Source organism: Eurypyga helias, unplaced genomic scaffold, assembly GCF_000690775.1.
Source record: "Eurypyga helias isolate BGI_N326 unplaced genomic scaffold, ASM69077v1 scaffold17092, whole genome shotgun sequence".
NCBI lineage: Eukaryota > Metazoa > Chordata > Aves > Eurypygiformes > Eurypygidae > Eurypyga > Eurypyga helias.
In genome coordinates, this window is record NW_010236760.1 from 5350 (window position 1) to 27281 (window position 21932).

Here is a 21932-nt window from a genome sequence, read left to right on the forward strand (position 1 = left end):
CTGTCCTTTACTGTGGAAAAGTCTTCCCTGCTCATTCCAAACAATCTCTTACTCTTTCCTCTTTTTAGCACATGTGATCGAAGAAACAATGAACCCTTTTTTTTCTCCCCCTCGAGGAGGGCTGTATGTTACTTTCAGCAACGCCAAGGGACTTGTTACTCACCCAGCTAAGCAGGATGTTCAGAACTGACCCCTGGATTCACAGGCAGAGTGATTTTATTGTCCTTCCTGTTCCTATTGTTTCAACAGGTTCCCACAGCCAGCGTCACCATAGAAGGAGCTTCTGCCCTCAACCGTGTCCGCTGGGCCCAGGCTGGGAAGGAGGTAGCAGTTGGTGATTCAGAAGGCCGCATATGGATCTACGATGTTGGAGAGGTATTGTTATTGCTTGGCTGTGGTGTTTTTTAAAGTTTGGCTTCTGGAGAATGCCACATCCAAGTCTGAGGAAAGATCATGTAAGTAGGACACCTCCAAAGAATAAGCCAGATTTCTTTCAGCAGACTCCCCATTGATTTTTGGGTTCCCAACAGTGTGTTAGTCATAAATCTACCTTGCAAAAGGGGTAACTAGTTAAAGTCTCATATGAGAAGTCTTTTTTTTTTTTTTTTCTTCAAGTTCTCAGTGTTGTTAAGAGGGTGGGTTGCGGTTGGGTTTTTTTTTTAGTGGTTCTATGGGTACAGTTGGAAAAAGTTACAAAGGAACACAAAGAGGAGAACAGAGGTGCAGAAAGAAGCTGTGTTGTTCTGAAGTTGGTCCTGAAGGGGTCACCTTTTATACTCCCATATCTCTTATTTCGCGACTGGCTTCATGCTGTAGGTTTTTCTCAGCATGACATCTACAGAATACATCTGTTCTTTTAATACTGAATAATGCTGAATATGTCTGAATATGTGCAAAAGTACTAACGGGAGGAAATGAGAGGTGTCATTTTGGAGGATGGTAGGTGCATGTGTGATAAAGAGTATGTAGGTGCTGAGAAATAGCAGGATGCGTATTCTGTGTCTAAGGCCGCTCTCAATTCACCCTGCCACATCTTATAAAAACCATCTAAACTGCAGTGTGTTTGGCACTGATGGAATCTACCTCTTTGTTGATGAATGCGGTATAAAGTGTTCTGTCAGCATTACAATCCCTTGGAACAGTTAAGGGTGAATCTCTGAGCAATCAGCTTTTATGTAGAGAATTTGTTTTCCATCATTATCTGTGATAGGATACTGAGATATCCATCTCTACACAGTAGGGAAACATTATAGAATACATACAGAATTATCTGTAACTCTCATAAAGTGATTTTATGGCCCATAGCAAAATTGCTTGTGCATGACTCATATTTTTGGATTGCATTCGCTTTTGCAGGAGTTGCCTTTCCTCACAAATGTTTGCTGAAACTTCTTGCTGTATTGTTAGCATAATTTCTAAATTGTCTAAGGTTACTGTGTTCAGATTTCCACTGTGACACTGGCAGGTCAGGCTGTTTTTATTTATTTTTCATGACTCTTCAGAAGAGGTGGTTTTTCTGTCTTCCAAGTGATACGACAGGCTATGGAAATGTCTTTGACAGTGCAGTGTGATCTTGTCTGGGAGTCTAGACAGGCTGTAGAAGTGTCTCTCTTTGCATATCATACACCAAATCATTCATAGGTTTGTTTATCCCTGCAAGCTCACCCAGGAGAAAATAGATTTAGTGTTCCATGCAGAAGAAGTAATATTTAAGTTTTTGGCCTTTCCTCTGTATAATCAGACTTCAACTTGCAAAATGAGTCACAGTGATACATTCAGATCAAAAAGAAAGACAGGCTTCTATTACTTGAAAAAGAAAAAAGAGAAGAGAGTCATTCAACAGTATTTATTTGTGCGAGTCCAGATCAGTGTTACATAAAGTGCTCCGCTTCATGGATGTTGCATGCTCTGCCTGTGCAGTGCCTCAGACCTCCAGCTCAGCTCCATACACACGCCAACGGATGTCCATCCACAGGGCTGCTGACAGGTTGTGGGCCATCGCCACCCCTCTTCCTCTTCCGTAATGAATGAAGGAGCTCATTAATTAGTTGCCTGGTTCATTTTGGCAGTATCAGTCTCTGTAGTAATTCCTGTACTGAATTTAGGAGAGGTGGTCTGGGCTGCAACAGCTTCAGATACTACCAGGGCTGCTGTGTTGTTAGTGGCTGCTTTTTATTTTAAAAAGAAAGATGCTCACATACGCTCCAACACACTTCTCGCTGTAAAGCCTTATGTGAGGTGCAGAAATACTTTGCAGCTCAGGAGCCTGGAACCGAGGGCTTGTAGAGTAACAGCCTCTTCAGTGGTTCATCTTCTGTGCCAGTCCGTAAAGAGCTCTCTGATGAGTTATTCCATGCGTAGAATGGAATTCCATCACTCCTCAGGCATGAGGCACAGGGGAATTCGCAGCATTTGGAAGCACATGCGCTTTTGGAAGTGTCTGGCAGAAATATGGCAACCTTTAAGGCTCTCTCTTCACTTCAGTGTGCAGACATCGGCCCACTCCTTGGCTCAGCCCGGGTCCTCCTTTGACTGTCCTTTTTGTATGGTTTTGATTCTGGGCTACGATGGGGCTGGTCTGACAGGTTGAAAGGGGCAGTCCTTCTGCCCCTGCCAGCCAGCCGTCCCTGCCATATCCCTCGCTGCCCAAGTTTTGTGCCAGTAGCAGTGCTCGTCACCACCCACATTGTGGGGAGGGAGATGGATCCCCAGCGAAGTATTTTTTTGTTGGTTTGTTTGTTTGTTTTCCTTGGAGTATTTTTCTCCACGAATTGACTCAGCAGGAGAGTAGAAGAGTGAGCACGTGGCTGGGGCTAAGGGGCTAGGAGCTGGCCCATGCAGCACCTGGTAGCAAGTAGCTGTCTGATTTGACCCAGCAGTGAAGGGAAACTGCGAAGCCTGGCAGTGAGCTGTGACAGTCGACCTTTCAGCAATAACACTCTACCTGTCTCCTACAGCATCAACTTCTGAAAAGGCCTCATCACTGGAAGAACTCATCCCTGCCTGACTGATAACTCAGTAGCATCCACTTAGTTGAAGGTGCATCTCTCCGACTGGGGAAGATGGGTGTGATTACCCACATTAGAAAGTCAGCAGGTCACTTTACAGAGACCCTAAATACACTCAACAAAAGTATTAATGCTCCATTTATACTGCATCCTTTTTAAAACCTTTCTTTTCTCATGACTGTTCCAAATAGCACATTAGATCAGCTGTAAATTCATAAAATATGGGTTCTGTCAGAAAAAAAAAGTTGCAATTATATTTGTATTATAATAAAGCACAGTGTCTTTGAGTTTTGCATTACTATATAAGCAATTTTTCTTACCTGTTGGACCAGGCAGAATTGACTCCATTTATTTTGATCAGAGCAGAAAACATCAGAATATCAAATCATTAAAGTAAAAATTTAAGTGATAGGAATTTTTACTGTGGTAGATTCATCACAGTTTTCATACAATCATAGAATGGTTTGGGTTGGAAGGGACCTTAAAGATCTAGTTCCACCCCCCCTGCCATGGGCAGGGACACCTTCCACTAGACCAGGTTGCTTAAACCCTCAGGCAGCCTGGCCTTGAACACTTCCAGGGATGGGGCATCCACAGCTTCTCTGGGCAACCTGTTCCAGTGCTTCACCACCCTTTCTGGGAAGAACTTCTTCCTGATATCTAATCTAACCCTCCCTGATTTCAATTTATACCCATTACCCCTTGTCCTGTCACTACAGGCCCTTGCAAAAAGTCCCCTCCCAGCTCCCTTGTAGGCCCCTTCAGATACTGGAAGGTGCTATAAGGTCTCCCCGGAGCCTTCTCTTCTCCAGGCTGAACAAGCCCAATTCTCTCAGCCTTTCTTCATAGGAGAGGTGCTCCAGCCCTCTGATCATCTTCGTGGCCTCCTCTGTACTTGCTCCAACTGGTCTATATCCTTCTTATGTTGAGGGCTCCACAGCTGGATGCAGTACTCCAGGTGGGGTCTCGCAAGAGCAGAGTAGAGGGGCAGAATCACCTCCCTCTGCCTGCTGGCCACACTTCTCTGGATACAGCCCAGAATATGATTGGCTTTCTGGGCTGCCAGCACACACTGCTGGGCCATGTTGAGCTTCTTATCAAGGCACATCCCAAACTCCTTCTCCTCAGGGCTGCTCTCAATCCATTCTCTGCCCAGCCTGTACTTGTGCTTGGGATTACCCCAATCCACCTGCAGGACCTTGCACTTGTCCTTGTTGAACTTCATGAGGTTGGCACAGACCCACCTCTCCAGCCTGTCAAGGTCCCTCTGTTTTAAGGAACTGTTCTAGAGACCTGTAAAGATTACTGCTGCTATTAACCCATATGATGGAAAGAGAGGTTATATGACCTAAGTGAAAATGTAAGACATGAGGTCTAACCTTGCATCCTTTGTGAAGGCAAGGACTGCGAGATGAGGGCTGGTTCACTTTTGTAAATATTTGGGATTTGGCCCTTCCTGGTATGCTGTCCAGTCATAGTCTTTACGCCACAAGAAATGGCAGAAACATGAAGAACATGGCAGGGTCTATGACCAGGGAGTTAAAAATAATGGTGATATTTTCAGTTAGGCTATATAATGTTATCTTCTTAGAGTATGTACTTTTAGTTGTTTGATTTCAGCATCGTGTCTGAAAATAACTGAACACATTTATTTTCACAGTGAGGGGTCTATTTTCTCCTCAACACGTGTGCTTTACGCCCATTAGCATTAATAGGAGTTACACACACACTTCCAGGGGAGAGGAGACTTAAATAGTCCATATAGATGTGCTCTTGTGAATCGGTAACCACTGATTTAAAGAATGTGCATTATAAAATGAAATAAAACCCCAAACAAACACATAAAAATCTGATTGTTTCAGTGCGATGGGCTCTTAAACCTATGTAACAACCAGAGAATATAACCCATCATTGTAAACACACTTTACTCTCTGTAAGATCTAAATATTCAATCCTTTGCTGGTCTAGTAGTTGAGATATTATTACTGTGATAGTGTGTATAACGTATTTTAGCTTTTGTGGTCTTATGGCTTATTTACTGGGCAGAAAGTTGGTAGAAGTTGATTTTAACAGAACATGGACCACTGACTATAGATTTATTCACGTGTCCAGATGATTGATAGTTAGACCTAACTGCGTGTCTCCTTCGTAGGCGTATTTTCTAGAAAGCTTGCTCCCATTGTGCATGCTTCAGTGATGTTACACAGTTGCCGCTGTCATAAATATTCCCTCACAACCACGTTTGTTGCTTACCTGGCTTATTGAGAATGCTCTTTGCCCTTTTGGTTGAGAAGGAAGCGGCTTCTCATTCACCTTCCATTGTTTCTCACCCCCCTTCCCTTCCCCCATTGATCTCTTTCAGGTCATATTCTGCCTGTGCTGTGAATAAATCATGGATTTACATTTTCTATCTATTTATTATTTGATAGTAATAAAATATGAAGTAAGTTTGCAGCACAGGATTGGACAGTTTGAAACTGCAGTCACAAGGAGACTATTACTGTGCATTATTTTCTACAGCTAGTTACAGGACAGGCTGTTGCATCCCTTTGGTGGTCTTTCAGACAGTCAATTCTGAGTGTGCTTTTGAAGAGCGACTAGTGTGACAGGTAGAACTGGAGAGAGGTAAGAAAAGGTCTTTCTCTAGACCATCCAGGAAAGCTGGCTCTGCCAAAGAAAGCAGTTTCCTGGGATTCTTTACACAGTTATTACCTCTCTCCTCGCTTCCTTGCAGTGAATTCAGAATCGTATTGATATTTGTGTGACTTCGATAGGTTTCTCCTTAAGCCCTGCTGTTTGTGTACTTCCCCATTTGCCCCATTGTGGGTGTTATCCCGGTATCTCGTGTTCAAGTGCATGACCAGAGAGGGGGGAGCTGGCAATTGCCTGAAACACGTGGATGAAGTGATACAGTAAGGAATATTCCAGCAGTGCCTATAAAATAATTTCCTTTGATTTCAGTGGCCTTTAACAGCTGCTCTGAGATTCTTGGGGTTCTAGGTAGAGAGAAATGCATATTTGTGACCAACTTTCCCATTTCTGCATGGCTACTGAGTCACTTATTTTTCTGAGTAGAGTGGGGAAGGGTAGTACTGTGTACTCCTATCTTCAGATCGCTGTGCTTCGCTATAGATTTCATACGGAAAACATATCTGGCATCTCTTTCATGCAGTTAAAAACTGCTGTAGCTCAGAGAGAGAAATATGAAACTAGGCTTAGTGTCATGTAGTTACCCAGGTAGACTTTCCAGTAGGTTTACTTCTGCCACCATAAAGCTCCTGTAGAGCATATATTGAGTTAGGAAATGTTTTTGCCTCAAAAGCAGAGTTGAGCCTCGTCACAAAATATTTTATTTTAAAATCCATGTTGAGTTACAGGTATGCTTGGAACACAGATAAATGGCTCACTCGCGTATCGGGAAGGCAAATTTGAGGAATAATAGGGGGTTGTGCTTACAACCAAGTTTTATTCAAAAGCGTTCGAAGATCAAGTAAGATACTGTAGTTACAACAACACGCACAATCCAGGCATAAAGGATAATTAAATGGATTGAGGCAGTGCCTGAATTTCACCATTGATATTTTTGCTAGGGAGGTTGGAATGCTGGCCTCGGAGAATTTTAAAAGCATGTTTTAACAAAGCAGAATCTCTTAAGAGTTGTTGGAAAATGTAAAGAGCTAAGGTTTTGATTTGCTTCCCCTCCGCCCCCAGTTTTATAATGTTCAGTCTTGAGAGACTTTTAAAACTGGAAGCTCTTAGAGATGACAAAAAAAAAAAAAGAGAGAATGACAGCATCCTAGGAACTCCAGCTTTTTACTTGAATAATATCTGAAATACCAAACAGAACAAACTCTTTGTCCCTCGTCATTTGAATTTTGACTGATATAGCCAGTATTCACAAAGGGATTTTTGAAGTAGGTTAAATAAGAACTCCCTAATGAAAAAAATGCACTAGTTTGAAATCAGTCAATTTAATTACTGTGTTTTATGAAGGCCATTACCCATTGCTGATTACTAGGGTGATAAAATCTTTAAGCTTTGGTAGCCTCCATAGGGGGTGAGCCGATCTAAGTAGAGCAAAGTCCAGTCATTATCACCCTAAATACTTGTGTTTCTCATTACAATATTCATTACTTTAGGTTACTGTGAGTGCTTTGAGGTCTCTCTGTAAGCACTGGTTTATTCTCCTGTAGAAAACCAATGTTGTTATGTTGATAAGTTAAAACCAAGCATTTATATACTTTGACAGTTTCAAGCAAGGCTTGGCTACACTCAGACATAGAAATGCCTGTGAGTACCCCTATACGTTCCTGTTCATGGCTGTGTGCTTGTTGGTACGGTTGTTCTAGTCTGATAAGAAATGGAAAAGGATATGAGTTCTTTTAATCTGTTTTGGTACTGAAATAAGCTGGAAGGTAGGCTTGTGTTCATAATAATAATCTTTATTAGGGAAGTGCTTTTCAAGAGGGAAAACTGAGCCATGGCCTACCTCATCTGACTTCTCCAAGGCTGGTTGCTGAGGGTTGGAGCTGTTTATCTCCAGTGCTGGTCTAGGGCCTTGCACTTCCCTTTCCCTGCCGCCTCTTGCACATCATGCGGCATCACTGCCTCGGTCACCTCTGCCGTGGCCTTCGGATGTACTAAGCAGCTTCATAAAACCGATGTTATTTGAAAGATGACCTCAAAGTCATTTTCCCTCTTCTTTGAGAATGTGTGCTTTTTAAAAGAACGCTTGAAACGCAGTAGGGAGAGATGTGGATCAGGGATAGTGGGAGAGGAGAGTGGCCTGTAGAAAGGGGCTGAAGAACTCGTGGCTAGCCAAGGGAGTCCGAGCCTGGTGGGAATGCAGAGGATTCATGTACTTGCAGAGACAGAAGTGCTTAGGGCCAGAGAGGGAGAGCTAGTGAAGCCACCAGCGCACGTGGCTGCAAGCTGGCCATGCATCCAAGTCAAAATTAGAAGAATATTTTTAACCATCAGAAAGCTGAAGTTTCAGGGCGGGTAGGGACAGTGGGACAAACTGCCTCTCCGAGTGGAGTCTCTCAAGAGGATTCTAGGGTGTCCCTGTGTGTGACACGGCAGTGGGGTCACTCTCCGGCCTGTGCCATGATGTAGCTTGTTCTTGGTCATGACAGAGTTTCTTCTCTTTCACTCTCTCTGTATGTAAATGTACATGAAAGTCCACTTTCAGTTTACTGCTGGAATATTATTTGTTAAAACGGAAGGAGGAAGTACTGGATTTTTAACGAAGATACCTTTTCTCTCAGTTGTTGATTAGCCAGTGGAATTAAGTGGGTATTAGTAAAAACAGACAGAAAAAGGGCATGGGGTGTTAAATAGTCATCCTAAACATTCAGTTGATTCTTTACCCTTACCTTCCAGTTGCTTGTGATGAAATATTTCAGTAGTTCTCCAGAGATAGCTTACTAGCCCCCTGGAGAATTTTATGGGGTAAAAAGACATAAGTTTCCAATGCAATACAAATCTCTTTTCTAAGAATTCCTCAACTCCTCATCATACAAAATAAAAAGCTTAAGAAAACAAGTCAACCAACCAACAAAAATCTGGCTCCAGTCCTTTTTATTCATTTGCACACTACTTTTAAAGCCGACGTATGTTTCCTTTTCCCTTGCAAAGGCTCAGATCCTCCCCCTGCAGAGAGGATCAGAGAGAACAAGCCACATGTGACAGGAGTTAATCATGTAGCTTAATGCACTGTTAGAAGGCGCTCAGATAACGAAGTGATGAGAGCGGCAGAAGAGAAGCTGTAAGAGATCATTCCCTTTCTGCTCAGGAAAGCCTGGAGGAGGGGGAGAAGGGAGAGCTGTATGCAACAATCTTCCTGACGGTATTCTGCTGCTGAGCTGGGGAACGCTGTAAAGGGCAAGAGAGCAAGGGGAAAGGCAGGCTCCAGGTCAGACATGCCAGTCTGTCCACTGTATGTTTATCGCATCGGCGCTACCAGTGGCTTCACTACTAGTTCCTCAGTTACTGCTGCTCCTGAAAATCTTTCCAGAGGTTTAGTGGAAAACATCCCCTGGGTCCAGGCTTTCCATGGTCATTGTAGGTGAGGCAGTGGAAGCTAAGTGAGTGCTTTAGCTGGTTTGCCCCATCCTGACCCTGCATCCCGGAACACTGGTGGGCGACAGCACTCAAGTCAATGCCTGTGAATAGTGCCACGGAGTACGTATTTTAAATATATAGTTAATCTCTTGGGTGATATTTTCTCTGGAGTTTTTACTCCCTTCCTGATGTAAAGGAAGTGTTACTGAAAAATATTCATAGCTTTAAGTAACAGAGTATGAAGGGGAAAAGCACCAAATGCAAAATTTAGTTTAAGCTCAGTTTGTGAGCAGCAATTTGCAAAGTTCATTGAAATTCACGTGTTATCATTGTGGTGGTAAAACTCTTCTGAAACAAGAGCTGCTTTGTGTAATTAATTTTCTCCACGATGCTTCTGTGGTTTCAACGTGTCACATCCAGTAGCAGTCTTCATTTTGAGAATCCTTGACTACATTTCCAATCTTTTTTTATGGTTTGCAAAATGGTCGGAATCTTGAACATGAAAAATGTTTAATTCTTGATTTGGAAAGTAATGGTTAAACCTAAAACATCAACTGAGGATAACTCTGGGCCTTCACACATCCTATTTGGTGGCTGAAATTACAAATTCAGTGTTTAATTTAAATGTGAAATGTATCCTCCAGTGCCTAGAGTGATAGAAAAGTCTGTGTCTGAAATAAAAAAATTAAAAACCCAACAAAACATAAAGGCCTGCTGTTTCATGGATGAACTTTTGCAGATAACGGCATGTGTGCAGAATCTCAGGGAACGCAGCAACTCTCCTGCAAACCACAGTCTTTGAGCGGTTATCGGTGAGAGTCCGTTTGCCAAGGGGGGGCCAGAAAGCTGTGGCAGAAGTCCTGTGCAGTTCCTGTTCTGCCAGGCTTCCTGGCGTGGCCGTGGCTGACTTGGTTTGGAAAGGCGGCAAGCTGAGCTGAAGACACCGTGATTTATTTCTTCCCTGCAGCAGTAGTCCTTCACTCAGCTGAACTTCCAGAGGCACCTTTGCCAGCGCAGCTGCCCCGCAGGCTGAGCAATAGTATTTCAAGTGAAAACGATGGGACAGTTCTTCCCATCAGTGTAGCTGTCAGCAAAAGAAATGCAGGTATTGGAAAGAACAACAGGTTGAAGGCTCCTTACCATCTAGTTTTGATCCGTTTGGTATTTTTAGGCTTTCTAGTGCAATGATGAGAACCGGTAACAGTTTGGTAGAGGAGGAATTCTCCTGATCCCTTAGCTCCAAGCATTAAATGGCTTGAAACTCATGCAAAAAATCAGTTTTCAATGACTTTGAGAAATGGCAATCAAAGCCGGACACACATCCCCATGGAGGAGGAACGCCAGGCAGCGTGCCTCACTGGTTTTCTTACTCAGCCTGTAAGGGGATTCAGCATTACAGAACTAGTGGGAAGGTGGGAACTGCAAGAACTTCGCTGCTGAGGGCCCCACCGCTTCGGAAGCAACCCCGTTAGCTTTTCTGAAGCACGGCAGATGCCCATTCTGCTCCCACAGCTGATGAATTACATTAAATCACTTTTTAGAAGTTTGTTTTCCCAGGACTTAAACAGGCCCTTGGTCTCTGCCACTGAAGATATCGCTGGAGGAGATCCGTAGGAGAGGATCCCCACAACGTGACTGGCGAAAGCGCTCTGGTGTGCTTAGGAAGAGGCTGTAAGGTTATAGCTTCGTGTTTGTATGTTGAAATTAAGGTGATCTAAGGAAACAAAATGATCCAAATTTCAACTTTCAGTCATCTCCTGTAAGGTGACTGGTGATTACTCAGATTTTATCCTCTCTAGTTGATATCAAGTGAATCATTTTGATACATTAACTGAGGGAAGCGTGGGTAGCTTGGACATCATTCTTTCTGGTTAGTTAAGGAGAGACAGCCAACTCTGATATTATAGGTGGAACTTGTCTACAATTAAAGATACTTTCCACTTCCTTGTTTCCTTTTCCATATGCCCTGTCAAGTTTTAGTCCTTCAGGCTGAAGTTTTCCATAATTGGTGTTTGCTTCCAGCACAGGTTTTGTTGTTTCTTACTTTCTTTTTTTTTTAAAAAAAAAAAGATTAAAGACAGTATTGTAACGCAAAACGATTAACATGCTCAAATTGAGGGAGTTAGCCTTAGCTCTGACATTTCCTATCTTTGAAGTGTTAGTCTGCAGTCTTAATGTTCAGGTAACATGCGTGTGTGTGTCCTGTATGTCTAATTTACAGCCCACGTTTCGGTCTGTTCTCCTGGCAGGCTGGCATCGAGGTGACTGCTGCAGACAAAGAGGACTAAGTTCAGAGAAAAATTAATGGCCTACGGAGGCCCTTTATTCAGCACATCTTTGCACATTACATATAAATTATTAAAACAACACCATTGTTTGCTTGGTATTCAAAACATAATTTGCCATCAGCTATGTAACAATTCAGCAGCTACTGTTCTCCTTAGGAGAAGAAGTCAAAGTTTGCTGAAAATAGATTCAGTTTCTGTTAGAGATTAAGCTTTTTTTTTTTGGTCATATAAGCTAATATTTTGCCTTCTTTTTATTATGGCAGCACTAGTTAAATCAGACCCTGCTGGTGAATTGCAAAGAAATAAATCACAACAGACATTAATCTAGATGAGGGCTAAGTAATTAACTTCATAGAAGGGTGGTGTATACTGTGTCTGTGACACTAGACTGACTGCTGTGCATAGAATAAATACAGTATTTAGGCTGCCTATGGTATTCCACCCCTTCAATTAAGTAAACAAATATATATAGAGCTACTCTGGAGTGTATCCTTTGTGGTCTAAACACTGTATCTTATTAAAATCATCTGCATGCAGCATGTGGGGTTTGAGTTCCTGCCAGTGGTTTCACCCATTGTTAACAGCCATGCTCGGCTCTCCCAGGAGTTAAATACAGTGGTGCTGGAGTTATGTGAAAAGGGTGCTCTTGGTTACTTTGGTGGCCATTCCGTTACATATTACCTCCCACTTTGTTTCCATCCATGTGTGTGGCATAGGGTGTTGCCTGGAAAAATACAGGCTTTTTTGGAGAAAAAAAAAAAAATCCATATAGGTTGAGAAAAATATCAAAAGGCGGTCTGTCATTGATTGTGGGGGGCAAGACCAGGGCTGGAATAGGTGCGTGCCTGCCTGCTCTACATGTGCCTATCAAGAAATTTAATATTTACTTTTACATACCTGTCTTCACCCCGGTGCTAGTGATAAAACAGCTGTTGAACTCTGGAAGATAGGATCAGTTGCTTAAAGCAGAACTGTAATTCTTGTTTTTCATTTGGAAGTATTACGATCCTCACCCTGCAAGTGCTCTCTTTCACCCGGAAATTTCGGCCGATTGTCTGTTCTACTTTTCAGAAAACATCAAGCTGAAGTAGTTACATTTTATCATCATTAAAAACATTTTTACCTACAACGTCATAACTGCATTCGGATGTTAATCCATTGCACAGGGTACTTCCAGCAGATTTCTTTTCAATACAGCGCTTCATTTTGGAGGGTGACGTGGACAGTGTAGGTGGACAAAAATTCTGCTTAGAGAAAATAGCTAAGAAGATACTCGCCTGAAGCCACGTTTACGTGATGATGCTGTTAAAGAATAAAAAAATGGTGATAAACGGTATGCACAAACACCATAGTGTGAAGTCTTAGTCGTTAAGGTGAGTTTACCAGACTTGCTGTTTTCCACAAACTCAAATAAATCTGCATATTTTCTAAGCTTTAATTAGCTATCTCTTCAAAGAATGTTTAACTTGCCCTTCTCAAAAGTTACAATAGCAACAGTGTGTTTTAGAGATGAGAGGAAGATGAATTTTCATATAGTTTTTATTTTCCCTGCTGGCTATGAGATTTTTTTTTTGCTGTGTTGAAGCAGAGACAAGTAAACAGGATTGTCTAAAGTAAGATCAGCCTCTGCCTCCGACCAGCGACAAACCCCGGTGCAACTAATAAAAGATGCATGTTAAGCAGGAAGCTTCTGATCTCTAGGAGCACGGTGACGAGCTACAGAGACCCCTCAGCTTAGATCGGAACAAGGTTTTCCACACAGAGAAATAAGAAAGCATTGTAGTTCTATGAAGTGTGCTTGAGCGGGTCGCAGGTTTGTGAGTCGGGACCCGCTGTCACCCTCCGAGTGTACGGCGGACCACCATGCAGGCTCGTCTGCGAACGTCTAATTGAAAACAGCGTGTGGCGGTATGGTTGCGTGGGCCGGCTGCACACCCCGCGCTTTGGCAGATCGTTCCGCATCGTGGTGTAACGGTTCATTTTCAGATTCTCCTTTTACACCTGTGTCCGCGGGACGTGTGTGTGGGAAGCGACTAGAAGCCGTTCTGGTTGGAAAAATTCGCCCCTTCAGAACAGCCCCTCAGTCAGACAACGCTGAGGAGGTTCTTCCCATGGCTGTTTTTGCTTTGAGGCATCCAAAGACGACAAAAAACTGTGGTGACTGGGATTGCACAACACTTTCACCAGTGGACGGTGCTGCAGGTTATGAACCAGGGTCTCGGGGACGGGCAGATTGACCCATGAGGTACAGCCATTGCATGGAAACGCAGTAGGTTGACCGTGGACGACTGTGCTCTCCTTGAGCCTCGTGGACACTGCTTCCTCCAGAGTGGAGGCTGCAGCTGTTGAAACCCCAATTTCTCCTCCTCGAGAGAGTCCCCAGCCCTCAGAGGAGAGTTGTGCTGGACAAGAGCGTGGAGGGATGAAGGCAGGAAGAGTTTGTCTGCTCCCATCCCAAAGATTTACGGGCTCCAGGGAAGGCGAGGAGCCAGGAATAAAGTGAAATATCCTCAATGAATAATTCATTTGCTGGAAAGTGGTTTTTCAGGGAAACTGAAGCTATACAGAGATTTGGACAAATTGAGCTGAAACACTCTCAGCCATAAAAAAGATGGATAGGAGGGGAATATACGAAAATCTCGAAATATGTTGTAGTATCTTATTTCAGCCTTCTGGATAGATTCCTTTAAAAGGCACATTCAGAGCATGCTTTTTTGTCTCAAAATCATTCCTTTTTATTTTTTCTTTTTTAATAGACCTAACTTAAAAGAGCAGATGTTACTAAAAGGTGTTAAATTATCTGAAAATGAAAAGAATTTTATGTTGATTTGTGTCTTCTAGGCCCTGTTTTTTGGTTGCTTTTGCTGCTTGCCTGGGGAGCCCAGCAGTAGCTGACGCAAGTGGCAGCATTGAGAGTTGTCTGGTCAGAGCGTCCATCTCCTTTTCCCGAGTTCTCTCTTACAGTTTTGTGTGTTCAGGGAAGTTGCTAATAGCATAGTTTCTGGGAAAACATGAGAAATACAGCTTGTGTTTGAAAGATCTCTGGTGTATGGACCTCTGCACACAGGGGAAATCTCTGCCTTGAGGAGAAGACGGAGGAGGCAGTTCCTGGTGAAACTCCCATTCGTGCTGCGGCTGGCTGGCCTGGCCAGCCTTGGTGGGAGAGGGCTCTGTTACTCTGTCCCCAGATGTACATAAACCATCTCCTTGGTCAGTACTAGCATGGAGGCGGGCACATGTTTGCGCTTCAGGGCTGGAAAGCTGACAGGTAGGGAAGTTCTTGGCTAGAGTGGTCACACAGGAAACACAGAGAAGCTTCCAAAGATTCAAAAATCCAAGGGCTCCGTGGTGGCACTGTGAGATACAGTTCTGTCGTGCACTGCATGAGCCACCTAGCATTGTGACACAGCAGCAAGGCAAAGCCAGTGCTTGTCAGGAAGATCCTGGTGGTCATTTTCCTTGGGTCTGGCCATTCTATCCTTTATCTTCAGTGGAGAATAGGCACGAGTGGGAAACATCTTACCTTTGAACTTTACAAGCCTTGTGGCTTCAAAGTCTGCTGTAAGCCCATGACTGAAAAGTGAACTAGGGGGACCTACTGTGGTTAAAACTATGTGGCCCAGCTAGACAAATCCCTTCTTTCCAAATCTACATGTTGGTTAGATCCTCTCCAGTCTTAAAAGTGCAGCTCAATGCATTATCACCCAAAAAAGAAGAGGGTGAAGAGACCAGGGGCTTCTAGCCAGCCAGGAACCAGCCACCTCTAGCAGATGGGAAGGAGGAGAACAAGAGGACGGGGAGATCTCAGCTCCCGGTTTACAATCCTTTCTTTTGCTGTTGCATCCCGTCATCTCGCTTTGTAGACCCTTTGTAGTCTGTTCGGTCCAGTCGGGAGTTGTTTTCCTTGGGTGTCTGTAGGTAATGGTGGAGAGGGGAAGCACAGGCTGGGAAAGATTCCCATAGCTATAATGGTATTGGTCGGTATAAGATAAACTGACAACTGTAATGCCTCGCAGGAATAGGCAGAAACCTCTTTAGTGTGGCTGTCTGGAGGCCACCCTGGGCTTGCTGAAGCTGCCAATCCCTCTCGCCGGTGCCTAATAATAATCGTGGCTGCAGTGTATCAGCCCCCCTGTGCAGCACGCCGCCGGTCTCAGTCTGGGGGCTCCACTGGGCTCGCTTTGCGTGGGGTCTGTAGGCTGCTGGCTGCGAGGTGCTGCCCAGGGAGGCTGCCCCCTTTTCCAGCTCCCTTCTTCCCGGGAGGAGTGTGCTGGAGAGTTCTCTTTGCTTATCCAAAGATGGCGGGCTTATCTAAAATCATAGCGATGGAGGTGGTGGGAAAATTAATTCTGGGAATTCGCAGCACGTAAATCAGTCTAATATCATCAAGAACAACTGTTTGTGAACCAGTTTAAATGATAAAATCTGAAATGTGTCCAGTATTTAGAAGGTTTCATGTCTTTGTTGTTATACGTTATTGATCATGTTGGAAGCACTTACAGATAGTCACAGAGTGCTTTTGGAAGGATCTTTTATGAATGTGAATTGGGGGAGGAGATCTAAAAAGTTGACAGTGATATAAAGAAAACTTCGATATTTTTTGAGAAGTGAGAGACCCCAATTGTCCTGAGTTAAATATCTTCCCCTCAATCAAAAATGGTCCCCATCCTAACATCTTGAGATGTTTCCCTGTACTACACTCTCACTCCTGTGACCAGCTGAGCACGTGCAACTTCACAAGCAGAAGCAGGCTTAGTCGGACGTGTAAACTTGTGGTCACACCTTGCAGGTAGGCTTGCAGCCTTTTGACGTTTTAAAAGCCAGACAGAAGACAAAAGTCCCCCTCTTCCTACAGCTTAACAGACAAAGTTTGGCAGAAGTCAGCACCTTGCTTCGATAATACTGGTTTGCCTCATCAGAATTACTATCTGACGCAACCTAAATGTACCGTGGTGCTTAAATTAAAGCGGCGTAATTCCGTCAGTTAATTAGGTGTGGGTAGTGCTTGCCTTCCATTGTGAAGGGATCAAAGGACAACACTTTGCAGCATTTATTTTCTTGTCCTGCTTCACACCTCAGTGTCAGTTTAAATAACCATCTGACCCGAATGTCAATATAAGGTATTACAAAGTTATTACGCTTTGGTGAACATTGCTACCCTGCGTCGCCGACATGACTGCTGGGGCCCAGCACGGTGGGTCCTGCTTTTTAGGAACTGGGAGCAGACAGGAAAACGGCAACGAGGCCAAACGCTTGAGGAACACCTGGATAGCTCTAAACCTCTGCCCTTCCTCTGCAAAGTGGCTCCCCGTTTCTTCCACCCCTGCCCTGCTGTTTACAGAAAAAGCGTGTGCTGGGAAGCTGAAAGGGAAATTCCACAGGCAGACCCAGGGCTCCAGCACTCGCGGGTGTCAGTGTGCCTGGCTGAAGGAACTTGAATGGAAAATTACTGGAAGGGATGGTTAATTCAGACAGGAACTTGAACTGGAGTTTGTGGAGGCTTTTGGTTTTGTTTGTGGTCCTTTGCTGTATAACTGTTGTGGTTTGGTGTTAGGGCCTTCACAGAAAGAAGAGGAGGGGGGAATAAAAGTCAGTTTTTCCTTTGGCTCCATTGTTGCCAAGGTTTCCCTCTGCATCCCTGAGGGATTTCTATTAAAAAGGTTTATTCTACCAACAGCCTGTTAGCAGGATTCGCCCTTCGTTGAAAGCACGAAGCAGCGCGTGAGATTAAATAAGATAAAATAGGATGAAGTTCTAAGTAATCAGATTGTGAGTGGTCACTGAATGTTTTTATCTCTGTGCTAAAGGTATCCACTTCAGTAACTAATTGTTTTGTGAAACGAGTCATTAAAAACAGCCCAGGTCTTGCTAACGGTGTCAGCCAACAGTGCTGCATGTACGTGCCACGCACCTTTGTGGGGCGGCTTCCCGTTTGAGATACCAAGTTGCGTTAATAGGCTGGACTTGGGTTTTGTTTGTCTGTGGCCATGCTGCGGAGTAAAGGAAAGGAAGCGATCTCAACGTCATGAATGTATTTCACTGTTTCCTTTAGAACGACATACTGTCGTCTTCAGCCATGTTATACAACGTAATGCTGCTTAGGACTTGGAAGGACGAAACGAGGCTTTATTGTAAGTTCTTTGCCTAGGATATTGTTCCACTTTAATGATTTTGCGACATGGAATAAGTGAGACTCATTTTATGTTTTCACCCAAGAGTTCGATAGACAATAGAGCCGTGCGCATATTTTAGGGCACAAGTAGCAGTAACAGGGAAGGTGCTGTGCAGCTGGTTTGGGATGCACCCGTGACAGAAGGATCCCTCAGCTCACTGTAGGGTAGCGTGTGTAGGGGTGTGGCTGTGGCCAAACCTGTGCTATGGGTACATGTGTTTTGGTGCGCTGGCTGCCGTTTCCGCGTTGCGTTTCCTTCTGCAGAAGGTTTTTGAAAGAGCAGAGCTGCCTTTCACACAAAAGACCATAACAGATGCGCATCTGTGCGTGTGAGCCTGAGAGACAGCTGTCTCGAATGATTTACACCTGTAACTCCGGTCTCCGTTCCTGGGAAAAGCGGAGGAGAGAAACACGAAGTGGAAGACATGGAAGGGAAAACCCAGAGAGAGCAGTGACAGCCATTATTGAGGGCTGAGATGGCTTTCACACAGATTGCATTCTCGGTCCGTACCCTCAGTAAATGCTGAACTGTACTATATTTAGTGTTTCGACGGGCCAAAACCCCAAACTTGCTGTACATCAGCCCTTCATAATGTAACCGAGTCAGTGATACGTGCACGGTACACGGGGAGATTTAAAACACGCACTGTTTTTCCCCAAACGATTGGATGCAGAGGCAAAGCTAGGTACAAAGCAGCTGAAAAACTCATGGGCGCTAGCGAGATACGGAGGAGATACTTTGACCCAACATGGCGAGTTCCTGCCCGCGCGATCCACACTGAGCTTGCAGCAGCTTACGTGGAGCTCTCGCACGCCGGTGCTGTTGGGCACCAACACAAGCTCTTTCCCCAGCTGGGCTCGGTATTTCATGGCATAGATCCTCTTCTTTGTCTCCGGTTACACGCTGGGCAGTAAGGAGAGCAGAATAATCTGGCCGTTTTCCGCTACGGCATGCCACGCGGCCTCCGGCGCACCTGGCATCTGCCGGTGCCATGTGGACGCAGGCAGCCCGCCGTCCGCATGGCGGGTTCGGTGGCGTGTTAAGAGAAGGCAGTCGGTTCAGGCTGAGTGCAGGGTGCCACAGCCCGGATTAGCTGAGGTCATACTCCTCCTTTAGTCTAAAGGCACCTGTTTGCCAGGCTGGATAGCAGTTGGTCAGACGCTCCACGGTTTCCCGACAGCTTCTTCAGTCCCAAGTGCAGCATCAGATCTTGAAATGGTTATTTGTTTCATATTATATTCAGGATGCAATCACAGGGCTTCGGGGGGGTGGTAAAAACATGCCTGGTTCACCTGGATGCTTGTTGCCATTTTCCAGAATTGGATTTAATGAAAACAAAGTTTCAGAAAACTGCTTCCCCTGTTACTTTTCAATTCTCTCAACCCCAGCTTGCATTATCTCCCACAAATCACGGTGTTGGATCCAGCTGGGAATGAGTGCAGAATTGTTTTGCCATAGCACTACGGCGTTTTGTCTGGAAGTTTAGCTGTTAGATTACACATCCCCCTTGAAGTCCAAGAGCTCTTCACTGGGAGCATCAGTGCTGTCCAATGGAAGTGGCTCTTGCACCACGATGTAACAGTCGGACCAGTCCTGCGGCCGGTCCATTAGAGTGCATTTCTTGTAACGGTGAATGCCTTAACGCAGAGGAGGGGGACTAAACCAACACGGCGCCTTTACTTTGCTGTGAAGAGCTTTACTGACCTGCAGGAAGGACGTTCCAGTAGTGCGGTAAAAGCTCTGTTGCCTTGCCACACCGACCGCGGCCCCGCAAACCGGTGACGCCTGGGCAGAGCCTCGCTGGCTCCCGCACGTGAGGTGAAGCACACGGGTGCGTACATGCAGGGATGGAGCCCTCGCCCTCCTTTTCTGTGCTGTGGAGAACCTGGAGTATTTTAACCAAGAGGTGGTTTTGCAACAACGCTCCAGCAAGCTCCCCGCCAAGGAGGTGCCTTGGGTTTGAGCCAGGGAGGTAACTGGTCTCCCCGCCCCGTCCCCTAATGCCCTGTGGGTTTCTCCCCCAGCTGGCTGTTCCGCATAACGACGAATGGACCCGCTTCGCTCGGACCCTGGTGGAGATCCGCGCCAACCGAGCAGACAGCGAGGAGGAAGGGGCGGTGGAGCTGTCGGCGTAGAGGAGGAGCAGCGCCCGCCGCCCGCCGAGCAGCTTTCCCCTGCCGAGTACGCCGCTGTTCAGTGTCAGAGTCGGTCTCGCCGTGGCTTTCGATGCCCCTGTACGTGCCAGTATTGCTCCGAGCATTCCATATTAATCCCGCTGCTTTACCCAAGGCTGAAAATATCCAGAGCATTTTCATACTTTATATTTCTGTCTGAAAAGTAAGAAAGAAGACAAATCAACCCTTTATGGGTTTAGTTGTTGCCTTTTAACTACTTAGTAGCTGTATTTAATAGCTAGGAACCCCCGGTTAAACTTGTGCTCACGTTGCCCTTCTGGCACAGGCCTATTAAAGCCATATGAAGCCAGATATGATTATGTGCAGATGTGCCGTGCTTCACTGGATGGGGCTGGGCCAAAGACGTTAGATGTGGTGTTTCACATGGTGACTTACATTATGAATGGATGTACTATACGAAAGCTGCTGCTCCTTATTTATTGCGGTGTGCTGCATGGAACATATTTATTTGAAAGCATTAAAATAAATGATCCTAAAGCATGTGCATAACGAGAGAACTGCATCGTCTGTGTGCTGCTGTAGAGGTTACAGTGAAGTCCACATAACAATTACTGTACATGGGTTGGGCTTAGGATGTAAGATCCATAAAGGTTGGCTTGAGTGGATGGAATGAGTTCCCTTTCCTTTTTTTTTTCTTTCTTCCTTAAGATGCCTATTATTTCTAGGCACTTTAACTATATTTCACGTACAGTTGGTCACCGATACTTGTCATGCAAGTTAACACTAACAGTCTGACAAAAGGTTGTGGTTCCCGAGTACAACATGAGTATTGCCAATAAAACCTATCAAGCCCGTTCTGCTGCAGCGTGGTTAATCTTTCCTTGCCAGCAGCGCTCAGCGCCTTCGTTACCGGCCACTGGGAAAACGAGACCGCCCCAATTCGCAGAATGCTCACACGGCTCCTACGGAAGTGAATCACAGAATCATGGAATGGTTTGGGTGGGAAGGGACCTTAAAGACCATCCAGTTCCAACCCTCCTGCCATGGGCAGGGACACCTTCCACTAGACCAGGTTGCTCAAAGTCTCATCCAGCCTGGCCTTGAACACGTCCAGGGATGGGGCATCCACAGCTTCCCTGGGCAACCTGTTCCAGTGCCTCACCACCCTCTCCGGGAAGAACTTCTTCCTGATATCTAATCTAAACCTCCCCACTTTCAATTTAAACCCATTACCCCTTGGCCTGTTGCTACAGCCCCTTGTAAAAAGTACCCCCCAGCTTCCTTGTAGGCCCTTCGGCTAGGGGGCCTGGCCACGTATCAGATCCTGCTGCAGACTGTGCGTGAGCAGACGCTGATCCATGCCAGCCTCCAGGCTGGATTTAGTTTCATTTTTTTCCTCTGCCCCAGCTGTGTGCTCACCTGCGCAGAGCTGCACCACACGCACGCACAGAGCCATGCCGTGCTGCCGTACACACTGAAGGAGTGGGAAAGGCAGGGCCTCTTCCAACTGTTGTGAGAGGCAGGTTGGGATGGGGACAAGGGAATATTCTCCTTTACAGCAAACTCTGGGGGCTTGAGCAAAGAAACGGGGTGCAGGCTGATCACCTGGAGCACTGTGTCCCAAGGGGAGGTTGGGCAACGCTGACCTTGGTGTGGAGGCTGCTGGAGACCTTGGCATCACGCGGAGCCGGAGCAGGGTCCGACACGTGGGGTTAGCTGGGGCTGGCGCTGACTCGGGCGGGCAGGCAGCCGTCGCAGCAGGGAACACAGCAGGTCAGCTGGCCACAGAGGGTTCCTACATACGTGGGCAGGGACCCACGCCTCGTCTTCGGGCGGCCACGCTGGGCAGCGTGTCGGCATCTGCTCTCTGACGCCGCGGTCAAACCCAGCCTTGCTGGGAGGCCTCTGCACCGCTACAGGCCAGCGCAGGCTAAGGAAATGAATCCTTTGGAGAAGCTGGCTATCCCTTTTCCTCCTGGTGGCTAGAAATAACTCCTCAGGAGAGTGCGTGGCCTGGTTTCTTCACGGTGGGACCTGAATGTGCATCCCAGTGCCTGTGGACGCGCGGCCAGAGCCATCGCCCAGTGCCCATGGAAGCGTCCTGGCTGCCCCCAGAGGAACTAGTTCAGGCAGCGCAGGCCCGTCGGTCAGGCGGCACCACCACGTCGGTCTGGTGCTCCTGGATTTCTCCCTGTTTCCCTCCCAAAAAGCCTATGTGAGAGTTGTCTGTGTGCGGAAGGGGGAGGCTGTGGCCACTGGTGGGTG

The 21932-nt window shown here is 45.8% G+C and overlaps 1 protein-coding gene across 1 annotated transcript; it reads left to right on the top strand.

The window, feature by feature from the left end:
* Window positions 1-249: 249 nt before the first annotated feature.
* LOC104506305 (cytoplasmic dynein 1 intermediate chain 1-like) lies at window positions 250-20524 on the top strand (the record flags this gene model as incomplete). Its single annotated transcript, XM_010147218.1, has 2 exons — window positions 250-375; window positions 19557-20524. Coding segments are annotated over 2 exons (237 nt in total), but the record flags the coding sequence as incomplete, so codon positions are not given.
* Window positions 20525-21932: the final 1408 nt, after the last annotated feature.